Source organism: Aythya marila (genome assembly GCF_965140915.1).
Source record: "Aythya marila genome assembly, chromosome: 15".
NCBI classification, from domain to species: domain Eukaryota; kingdom Metazoa; phylum Chordata; class Aves; order Anseriformes; family Anatidae; genus Aythya; species Aythya marila.
Genome location: NC_139056.1, coordinates 3,333,108 through 3,345,597, shown reverse-complemented (window position 1 = coordinate 3,345,597; position 12,490 = coordinate 3,333,108). Strand labels below are relative to the sequence as shown.

Below are 12,490 nucleotides of genomic sequence, written 5' to 3'. Positions count from 1 at the left end.
GGAGGTGTGTTGCCAACAGATTGAGGGAGGTGATCCTTCAGCCCAGATGAGGCCACACCTGGAGTCCCATGTCCATTTCTGGACTCCCCAGCACAAGAGAGACCTGGACATACGGGACAGAGTCCAGTGCAAGGTCACAAGGATGTTTAAGGGGTGGAAGCACCTCTCCTGTGAGGAGAGGTTGAGAGCTAGGACCATTCAGCCTGAAGAAGAGAAGGCTCAGAGAGATTTTATCAATGTTTGGAGATACCTTATGCGAACATTCAAGGAGGACAGAGCCAGGCTCTTTTCAGTGGTGCCCAGTGCCAGGGCCAGAGGCAGTGGGCACAAACTGAAAAACAGGAGGTTCCCTCTGAACATCAGGAACCTGTTTTTCACTCCAGGTGACTGAGCACTGGAATAAGTTGGACAACATGTCTTCCAGAGGTCTCTTCCAACCTCAACCTGTCCTTCTGAGGTATAATGATATGTAAAAACATTCTTAGGCAAATTATTTTTACAGGTTTTGTGTTCTAAAAATTTGGTGGGTATCTTATTATTTTTCATCAGTTACTTCAGGTGACTTATCATTACAACAGAACACTTGAAGATATGCTTTATCTTGGGAATCAGGAAGGAAAACTGATTCAAACCACTGAGCTCTAAACTTGCGTGACACATTCTACTTTACAATTCGTCTTAATTTTGATCTCAGCCATTACTATAGATGTAAGTAAAATTCATTAAACTAGTAGTATTCCCTACACAAACTACATATAGGCAGTAGTAATACATGTTACGTATGCATGTCTAGAGAAATATGTAAATATTTGTCTGCATGCATTATACTGTATTGAAAAATAAAGTATATAAAAAAATCATAATTACTGAAATGCCAATAAATACCAATATATACATAATAAAAAACAATTTGCAGTTGCTAGGTTTTAGAAATGCTTTGTGGTTTTATTTTCTCTTTATTTTTATTCTCTTTATTTTCAGAAAGTACCTGTTATGCTTGACTTTTTGAAAATTCAAACAAAATAATAAATTCAGCTAAAAAAAATTAAAAATGTCTACTGCCTTATCTGCCTCTTCTACTTCCAAAGGAATGACCACACAGTACTACTGCAGCTTAAGTTGTCTAAAATTCTGAATATAGGGGAAATTAATAGAATTGCAGTCCAAATATAGAAATGCAGTCCAAATATGACAAATATCGCACTGTCATAAAATATTGAATGGGACAATTACAGCAATTACCGTTGTATTACATGGGACATGAAGAATATGTGCGATTTTGTGGTTCAATCCTCATAGCCTATTAACATTTATGCACACAGAATCCATATTCTCACTGAATAATTTGTGGAATAGTATGATTTTACAACAGTCTGCATTCAGCCTAGTGATTTTTTTTTTCCATCAGTTGGCATGTCATACTTGTGGTAAATTATTGCCATACACAGGCTCCTGCAATAATGCTCTATAGAGAAATGCAATGATTTAACTGAGTGAAGGAAGGAAGGATGGAAAGAAGGATGCACTTTTTTTTGTGCATCTGACAGTGTTTATTGGATGACTAAATGATGCCTATTTTTTCATTAGTTTTTCCAATTACTAACAGTTAATTTTCTATATTAATGTTGAGAATACTTTTTCCTCAGTTTTCATTTCCTATAATTCCTTTCACTACAAGTTTGTGAACATAAATAAATCAAGGTTCAAAATGTGTTATAGTATTGAGAATTATATCTGCTTTATTAGTTAAAAGCAAAAAATAAAACAAATTATATGGACCCTTTCAGAAATAAAGAGCAGAAGTGATCATTTCCTCATTCTCCAATCATACTGATATTGTGGTTTACACAGTATTTGCTCTGCTCATAGAGTAAAACATTGGGAGAACTAAAATAAAATGTCTTATTTTTGATAGCTCAACTTCTGAGACAGGCCTACTTGAAAGTTTTGTGCTATTTCTGGGCTTACAGTGTACTCCCAGACCTATCTGTGTCCTCAGAAAAGTTCTTGGTAATATATCCAAATTGGCAGCACCTGTATTAATTCTAATCCACTACAATCATCAAGAGTAATCTAGCACTGTTTTGAATATAGCGTTTATATCACAAATAGACCAGAGAGAGATGAAAAGACATGTCCTCATTAGATCTCACAACTTTTTAAAAGGTACCATGGAGCATTCTAGTGTATGGAGCATTAGGAGGAACTACCCACTGCACCTTTACAAAACACTTAAAATTAAAGACTTAAAAGTACTTAAAATTAAGACTCTGATGTTAACTACATATCCCTGTTTTTCACATTAGAACAGTGCCTTTTGGGCATCAGTAGACTCCCATCCAGTATCATGGGAATATTGCTTAGATAATTGATACAGTTTTAATCAAAATGTCTCCTTTCTGCTAGGAACGCAGATACCTACAACCTCAATACCATCTGACCTCTGAGCTACGGAGATGGCAGTAAGTGTTGATAATATCTTCCCATTCCTCTGCTCATAAAGTATGCCTTATTCTGGATCAGTAACTTGGAAAAAAAAAAAAAAAAACACACACACAAAAAAAACACACACAAAAAACCACAACTCTACCTTATCTACCTGTGTACTTATGAATTGCCTTGGACCCACACCAGCTGCAGTACTACAGGTCCAGAATCTGGAGAACGGGTCAGAAAATCTTACAGTGAGCAATAAAACTGACTAATGTACATGGTCAGTACTGCATCACCACTTCTGAAGCTGGTGATGAGAGAGTTTGAAGTTGTGGATTGAAGACTGACATCTGAAAACATTCTTCATGACAAAAAAAAAAAAAAAAAAAAAAGAGCAACAACAACAAAACCCACAGATTTGAAATAAAGCAGAGCAATAGTGCATAGCTATTATCTTAACTGCATATTTTTTCATCTGTTACTATTTTGTTTTCATTTTGTGAAACTATTTTGTTTTCATTTTGTGAACTGTATTTTCTTATTTTCACAGGTGTCAATCTTCATCAAAGGAACTTCTATATTTGCTGGGAGGCAACCTTAATTCTCTTTTAATGACTTTTTCTCTTTGTGAATCAATACTTAATTTTAAAAGGTCTTCCTTTCTTCCTAATCATCTCCTTTATTTTTCCTACATAAAGGCACGTTTAAAAATGAATTCAGTAGCTCAGTTATTTCAGAGGCATTATTACATTTCACATATAACTGTGTGAAATACAGAATATATTGTATTACATATAGTCACGGGTCTGGATTTTCTGTTTTAGACTGTATTTTTGTATTCCTATTCTCTTCTATGCGATTAGAACCTGTATACTTCAAATTTTATTTCTTTCTAATTTTTCAACAAAATATTTGTTCTTTCACAAAACTTCAGCTCTGTAATTAAAGTGAAAAGTTAAGTAGAACTTTATTATATCCAACTGGGATTTAATAAATAACTTGCTCTGCTGGAAACTGTTATACTAAAAAATACTGTTTATAATACATTTTCTTTTGACTTCTGCCAGTTCCTTCTCTTTCTTTTCATCAAAATGTTTTGGTTGCAAGAAATAAAAATGTGAAGAAAAATGAATTATAAACTAAGAAGCTTTGAACATCATAAAACATAACCAAATTTTCACAGTATTTTTGAAATTAGATTAAGTTCTGTACAAGTAAACATTCTGTACAAGTAAACATTCTGTTACATGAGAGAATTAAGAAATGTAATCAGAAATACAAGGCTGCAACTGAGTGAAAACCAATGCACCAGTACAGTTACTACATTTTCTAATGCACAAGTATCCCAGACAACAAATCTGAAGCTAAACTAGAAATTTCTAATTTCTCCAGCATCTTCCTTAGTGAAACAACATTCTGTTTCTGTTTGGTTCTGTTTCTGAACCAAAATATTCAAGAATATGAGAGGAAAAAGGTCACCTTAAAATAAAATAATTGTCAAGCACCAAAAGCAGCAGTCAGCTCCAAAACATACTATGAACTGTTACACAAACATATAATTCTTACATATTCAATCCCATTAACCAATCTTGAGGAAGATGTCTTATCAGCTTTCAGGTTGGTAAACTAAGCAAAATGGATGACACATTCTTTTGACATTATACACAAATATGAAAACTGGAAATTACACGAAGAAATTCAACACTGTACAACATACCTGAAATATGCCTCAAAAAATTCAACAGTAAAGTGTTTAGGTGAGACTAAACCAGCATACTACACTTGAGTAAGCCTTTGGCAAATGTGTGATTCTCATGTGTCAGTAACAATATGTTACTGATAAAATCACTAAGTACATAGAGAATTCTAAACTGTGCTAATTCATTTTAAATGTATTCTCAAACTACACAAATGAATCTTCAAATGAGTATCAGCCTTTTACCCCATCAGAAAAAGAATGGCTACTGCTTGCATAATTTCAAATTGTTTTTCTTTCAAATAAAACCTAATAGAAAAAGATCTGTTCCTTTGGAAATAGCTTTAAGAGATTACTGGTAATAAATACAAGGAATGTTTCCTACAATGATCTAGTATTTTTTTAATGTTCATACCAATGTCACCTCATCCATCTCTTTGTAACTCAACAGAGATGGTAAAACATAAGCACAATTAGGATATAGCAAGTAGTCTGCTGAAGTAAAGATAATTGTAACTTTGTAACCACATTGCTTTATCAAAATAATAACAGATGTGAAAGATTACAGTTCTATTGGTAACGTATTTTATATCCACTTTTTTTTTTTTTTAACTGTAAAAACAGGGTGCAAGAATTATTTTAGAAGACTGAAATTCAGCCTCAACCATCCGAAACTTCTTGTATACTCAGATGTAGGTAGCCTCTTCACATACATTCAAGGTAAAAATTTCAATATTGGTAAGAAAATTTTAAAAATATATTATTTAAAATGAAATTAGTGACCAATGAGTTATATACATTTTAATGTGAAGTAGGTAATTACTATCCAGGGCTATCAATACTTACTAACAAATATAAATACTTCTTACATCATAAGCAATCTCTATTTTGTTTAAATTTAAATATGTGGGTTTTTAAGCAATATCATGGTACACACATCTACCAAATAATGCCTGGATTTGAGAAGTCTTACTTGGTCTATCTCTCTCCATATTGCATTTTCATACCTTGGGTATTAATATTCAATTTGCCTTTTTATTTTTTAATAGTGCTTTTGAGGTTGGCAGGAAAGTGTTTCTACTTTGTTTTTAAGTTTTCTTAGTATTTAATTTTGAAAGGAGACACTCTTCCACGCACACATACACACACATTTTTCACATCTTTTTGCATTTATTCAACATTTGATTAAAGAGTTAATTCAGCTCCACTGAACAATGATAGATGTAATGAACAGAATGGTCTTCCAATGTGAGAGATACTCTTCTCAATTCTTTCTGACAGGCAAGGGATGGTAAATAGACAAAACAGAGTCAAACTAGGCAGCAAACTTGTAAAAAGAATGACTCTGGTAATGTACAAGGACAGCATGCACATCAATGAATACTTACATAAATGTCTGCACCATAAAATCCATCCTGGTATACAACACTGCAAGGATGCACACACAAAGAAAAACATCCATATTAGTGCATTTCCACATGCAAATGCCACCAACCCCTGCACAGCTGAGGTTAGTCTTGTCACAAAAACAAAGGGAGGGGGAAAAGAAGGCACTCTTCACATTGGTTAAGGAGGTTGGTAGCAATTATCAGAAGTGGAACTGTACTGAGTATTGCATCTTTGTAAAGTATGCCAAATGCTTAGTCAAGCAGAGGTAAAGCACGGCAGAATTGGAAAATACATCCGGCAAGGTCGTGGTTTTTTACTTTAATCTTTTAAGAATCCACACATTTGCAACATTTGCAGCATTTTTTTTTTCTATAAAAATTTTCAGTGGGCTAATCCTGAGAACAGTTTCATTACATTTACCAAATGTTATTTCCTGAAATACTACTTTCTTGTCCTGTAATTATGTCAGCCTTCTGAAACAAAGTGGTAAATGTCATCACTTAGATGGAAAAAAAAAAAAAAAAAAAAGCCTAATTTTATATGGTGAAATAATTATTCTGATGGTATTCTACCACTTGTTTCAAATCTCAATAGCTAAGTGTACACACAGATGAGAATGTTCATATGCACTGCGTTGATGCACATTTCTGATACTGACAACAGGTCTAGTAAGAATGCCAATCCCATTCTTATAAGAAAAGGGCTAAGCCTTCTCACTATCATTTTACAACTTTGGCAAACATGCCTGTAATTATCAGCTACCCTGAAGTTCTGTCTGGATATATTAGTACTACTTATCTTCAAAAAACATAGAATTGTTATGTTGCAATTAACAGTTTACCCAAAGATTTCTACATTATAGCGAACACAAATTCTCAGTGTAAATAGTACAAATTTCAGATTGTAAACCCTTCAGGATAAATGACACAATATGACAACGATGGTTTAAATGATTATACTAAATAAAACTGAAACTATACAACAATGGCCTACCAATTACACACATTGTATAAGTCCAGCAATTTTATTTTTAGTTGGTAGTTCTGCAACTAGAAAGAGGTATTTCTAATATAAGAATCAACCCAAGTTGTTTTGAGAGCTAAGTATGAAAGCACACGATAGGCTTTTCACAACAATATTTTCAAGTTGAGAATACTAGTATCTGGGAATAATACTTATCATCAAGTTGCTAGCCTAAGCTGTTTTGCAATTTCAACAAGAATTTTCATGTCAGAAGTATAACTGATCCATTGAGGTCAATGGCCAAACCCCACAGGAATGAACTGGTACTTGTTTAAGTCAGATTCACTTGAGAAAATGACAAGTACACATACATGCATATAAACTGCATTATACTTTAACAATAATGAGAGTTTGTTATAGAATAATAACATATGAAAATCTGGCTCCACTTAAATCAGAGTCTGCCATCAGCTTCATCAGCTTCAGTTAAGGTCAGAGATTTACTTATGTTGGTTTTTTTCTTCCATGATTCTGTAAGAGCAGAATATGGCAAACCTGGTCTACATTGTTAGTTTTCAGAAAAACTGTTATTTACATTGTAGTGTACCTATATTTCAATTCTGATATTCTAATTATTTTAAAATATTGTGTTTTCCTCACAGTTGTTTGCATGTAAGAAGTAAAACATTCAACGTGACCATGAGAGGTAGAGTAACACAATCGTGAACAACACAGGAGTCTTATGAGATCATATACAAATGATACAAAGGTTACTGCAGACAGAGGGTTTTATCAAGAATTTCATATAGCCAGTTTTTTTTGCAAATAATACTTTTTTTTTTTAAAGGCATATTTATTCCAAGGGCAAGGACTCAATTTTTTAAATAATCATGTATCTTCTGGACAGGATTTCTCATTCCTTTATGTAAGAGGACAAACTCAGCCTCCACATCAAAAAGATGCTACACAGATCAGTGTTGTTGTACACTGTATTAAATTAGCACTTACTAAAGCAAGTCTAAAACTTTTATGCATAATGTATAACTCAAGATTATTTTCAATAATAGGCAGCTGTATATACACAGCACAAAATTACAATAAAGACGATTGTTTATTTATAATATTTTTTAAAAAATAAAAATCCAAATCCTAGTGGTTATATAGTTCAGAAAGAAATTTGTAAGAGGTTACTGAAAAATGAGCCCCCCAAATACCTCAACTAAAGAGAGTATCTAATGTCACTATCATGCCACATTCCAGTGACAATTCATTCTCTGCTCTTGAAGTTCTGAAATTCCCCATGATGATCGCTGAGAAACAGTGATGATAAATCAGTGCACAACAGGAATACAGAAGTACTGTTTTAGTTCTTTTGAACTAAAAAAAAGAGTATTTAAGAAAACTACTTTTAATGCCTATTCACTAGCTCTAGAGCTCATCCTTTAAAATTAGCAGTGGCAGCACAGAAGAATTGCTTCAGAACTATATTTCAGAACTAATTACCTCCACTACCATTAAGTTCTATAAATACAGCTACAGAAATACTAAACATATGCAAGGTTGATTAATTCCAGAAAAAAATACTGGTATTGAAAAACTGAGGTTCTAAGTAAAAACGGATACAAGGTCTTCACAATTGTTCAGATTTATATGACATGGAAATGCTAGTTTGAATCATGGATCACTTCAACTGTTAAGTGATCATCTAATTCTGCCTCACACTGACTACTTTAAAATAGAATATTACCCTACATGTATTTGGTTTATGAGGCAATGTTTTGGTAGCAGAGAGGCAGGCCACAGGGTTGGCCTGCATGAGGAGGTATTTCTGCAAGCCTGTGGAACACTTCACACAAGAGCAGGTTGGTATGTCCTGTAGGAAGCTGCAGCCCAGGGACAGCCCACACTGGAGCAACAGGAATGTATAAGAAGGAAGGAGCAGGAGAGAGGCTCTCTTACAAGCTGACTAAAACCTCCCATTTCCCAGTCCCCTGCACTGCTCAGGTTGGGTAGGAGATAGAGGCATTGGATTGAAGTGGAGTCTAGTAAAAGGGAGTAGGAATACAAACTGTTAATAATTTTTATATTTGTTTCTCACCACCCAACTACTACTTTAATTAGCAATAAATTAAATTAATTCTCACAAATTCTAGTCTATTTTCCCCATGATGGTAATTGGTAAGTGATTTCCCTGTCTTTATCTCAACCCATGACCTTCTTCATATTATTTTCTCCCCCTGTCCTGCTGAGGAGGGAGAGTGAGAAAGCAGCTGGGTGACAGTCTGGCAGCCAGCCAAGATCAACCCACAACATAACATTAAAATATACTATTTTCAATTATTATTGAACATTATTGTTCAGAAATAACACATTTGAGAGAACATGTGTCAAAAAAAACATGACCCATTTCCTTCCTCCTCTTGGTGACTGGTGAATTTATAGTGAAGATCTTGCAAGATGAATAGGGACTGAAATGCTTCAAATTCCTAAATGCAGCTGGGTGTAATCTTGGGTAGGTTAGTTCATTTATCTAGGCCCTCTTTTTACATATAATGCTCAGTCAGGTACAGATGGAAACTTACTTTGAATTCTGAATCTGTAACTGTTTGATAAATGTTATACCGGAGGAAGTACCCAACACAGAAGTGAGACACAAAGGCATGACTCTATCACTAAACAGGGTTAGTAGTAAGATGAAGTGACAGAACCAGGCAAATGAGTATAACATTCCCAAGCAGGACATGCACTTTGAAAAGAAATCAGCTGATTTTATCTAATTTTCTCCATTTTTGTAATATGATATGTTAAATATAAGATCTTCAGCTTCTTTGGAAGTTTGCCTCTTAATTTTCTTCACATTTTCATGGATTTTCAGTCTATTTTCTCTATTCACTGTCCCTGTCACTTGTTGACTCCTGTGACTGAATCTTATCACCGGAGTCAAATGTATTTTCTAACCACACCCATCATCAGAAGGAAAAAGTGTAAAGCATCAATAGCTATGTTTTACTCTTGCACTTTTCTTTCCTTTATTATATTATTTTCCAAAGGGTATTTGGCTTGACTCATCATCCTCTTCTCTCTCTGAATCTGCAGGCAGAGAACAGACATTATGGGAAGCATGGGAAGAGGCTGAATGCATAGGAACCCATCTTGCCACAGCTCCTTTTATATTTTATATTCAAAAAATTGTCCTGGCAGATGCATAAATCTTGAGTTCCGTGTAAACTGACACAGGATCTGGAAATAGCCATGTTATTGAAATCTGAATTACTGCACCAAGGAATGGATGATATGTTAATGTATTACCTGGAGGCATTAAAATAAGGACAACAAACTATGAGGATTTATTCAGATGTATTTTATGATTTTATAGTGCTAAGGAAAACTCAAAAATAGAAACCTTGATTTAGTAAGAAAGCATGCATCTAAATAATAATAAAGCATGCATCTAAATAATATCATATGTGGCAATCATTTCCCGAAAATCAAAGAATCATAGAATCATAGAATATCCTGAGTTGGAAGGGACCCTTAAGGATCATCAAGTCCAACTCTTGACACCGCACAGGTCTACCCAAAAGTTCAGACCATGTGCCTAAGTTCACAGTCCAATCTCTTCTTAAATTCAGACAGGCTCGGTGCAGTGACCACTTCCCTGGGGAGCCTGTTCCAGTGTGCAACCACCCTCTCTGTGAAGAACCCCCTCCTGACGTCCAGCCTAAATTTCCCCTGCCTCAGCTTAACCCCGTTCCCGCGGGTCCTGTCACTGGTGTTAATGGAGAAAAGGTCTCCTGCCTTTTGACAACCCCTTGCGAGGAAGTTGTAGACTGTGATGAGGTCCCCCCTCAGCCTCCTCTTCTCCAGGCTGAACAGGCCCAGTGACCTCAGCCGTTCCTCGTACGTCTTCCCCTCAAGGCCTTTCACCATCTTCGTAGCCCTCCTCTGGACACTCTCCAACAGTTTCATGTCCTTTTTATACTGTGGTGCCCAGAACTGCACACAGTACTCGAGGTGAGGCCGCACCAGCGCAGAGTAGAGCGGGACAATCACCTCCCTTGACCTACTAGCGATGCCGTGCTTGATGCACCCCAGGACACGGTTGGCCCTCCTGGCTGCCAGGGCACACTGCTGGCTCATATTCAACTTGCTGTCTATCACGACCCCCAGATCCCTCTCTTCTAGGCTGCTCTCCAGCGTCTCATCGCCCAGTCTGTACATGCAGCCAGGGTTTCCCCGTCCCAGGTGCAGGACCCGGCACTTGCTCTTATTGAACTTCATGCGGTTGGTGATCGCCCAGCTCTCCAACCTGTCCAGATCCCTCTGCAAGGCCTTTACACCCTCATTTGAGTCCACAACTCCTCCAAGTTTGGTGTCATCAGCAAACTTGCTCAAAATACCCTCTATTCCTACATCCAGATCGTTTATAAAAATATTGAAAAGTACCGGCCCTTAAATGGAGCCTTGAGGGACCCCACTGGTGACCGCCCGCCAGCCTGACGCAGCCCCATTTACCATAACCCTTTGGGCCCTGCCCGTTAGCCAATTGCTCACCCATCGTATGATGTTTTTATTTAGCTGTATGGTGGACATTTTGTCCAGTAGGATCCTATGGGAAACCGTGTCAAAAGCCTTGCTGAAGTCCAAAAAAATCACATCAGCTGGTTTCCCTTGGTCCACCATACGGGTGATCTTATCATAAAAGGAAATCAGGTTAGTTAGGCAGGACCTACCCTTCACAAACCCATGCTGGCTGGGACCAATGACTGCTTTGTCCCCCAGGTGCGCCTCAATAAGTCCGAGAACCAACTTCTCCATGATTTTACCAGGCACTGACGTGAGACTGACAGGCCTGTAATTGCTAGGGTCTTCTTTCTGACCCTTCTTGAAAATCGGCACAACATTTGCCAGCTTCCAGGAATATATTTGATAAATATGAAACTGTTTTCTCACCAACTATTAAACACCTGCAGTGCACTTTTTTGTTGTTGTTTTGCTTTGGTTTTGTGTATGTTTTGTTTCGCTTGTTTGTTTGTGAATTTATTAAGACAAGCTCATTAGCAGTTTAGATTCCACCTATATAATATTCTGTGAGGACGGACTTCATCTGTTTTTATTTTAATTTTCCTATCCTTATCTTTCAAAAGTATTGGGTTAAATAATCTGTCAATGGCATAAAGCAGTTATTGCATGTGCAAATCTTTGTGACTGCTTACCAGCTAAGCACATAGGACTCTCAGCCATACAAACAATCTGCACAAGTTAGCATAAATAACCTAAAGCAAATTAAATGCATGGATTTAGTGCAACAAACAGGCATTACAATCATGATTTGAGCCACTGCAGTAGGAGTTACAGTTATAGTGCACTATTTCTCCTCCATCACAATTAAGAGTAAGTACATGATGAATAAAAATTCTGCATCTTCTGTTTGCTGATGGGGTCACCTTCACTGTCCTAAAGATATTTTCCAGGTTTTGATCACTGCTGAAGACAAAATATGCCTGTTAAATTAAACTTTCCTGAGAAAAGTAATAGAAGAGATGCAATTATAACATAAAATAAACCAAAGGCAGGATTTTCAACACTAATAACACAACTTTCACTGTTGTGAATATAGAACTGGTATGAGACTTAACAATACCATTATTCTGGCTTTTAGTGTTCTCTAATTCCAGGTTTTTGTCTTTCCAGTTTCAACATTTTATGCCATGAAAAATTTACAGTATTTGCTTTGCAAATTAATAGAGGGCATTGCTGCAGAGAACAAAGCTGGAAGACTGAAATCACTATGAGCTTGCAAAACATGCTTTTTTGTTCTAACAGTTGCAAATACGTACAAAGCAGAGTCCCAAGTAAAAGAAAGGTTCTGTGAGCCCAAAGAAATCTATTGGAAAAAACATAACTACTGTTATGTAAAAGTAGTAGTTGTAGTAGCTTATATTAATTATCCTTCTTTCTTAATTTCAGAATAAGGTGTTATTTGGAATCAATTACTTTTAAAAAGGG

At 36.0% G+C, this 12,490-nt stretch overlaps 1 protein-coding gene across 3 annotated transcripts in view; it reads right to left on the bottom strand.

Moving 5' to 3' along the window:
- The window catches only part of RBFOX1 (RNA binding fox-1 homolog 1), a gene marked incomplete at its 5' end in the record, with an annotated part of 284,813 nt that overhangs the window by 32,494 nt on the left and 239,829 nt on the right, over positions 1 to 12,490 (bottom strand). For all 3 annotated transcript variants that reach the window (XM_082772575.1, XM_082772577.1, XM_082772576.1), the window contains one exon: positions 5,518 to 5,557. In XM_082772575.1, the coding sequence (XP_082628701.1) occupies positions 5,518 to 5,557 (40 nt within the window). The remainder of the gene's footprint in view (positions 1 to 5,517; positions 5,558 to 12,490) is intronic.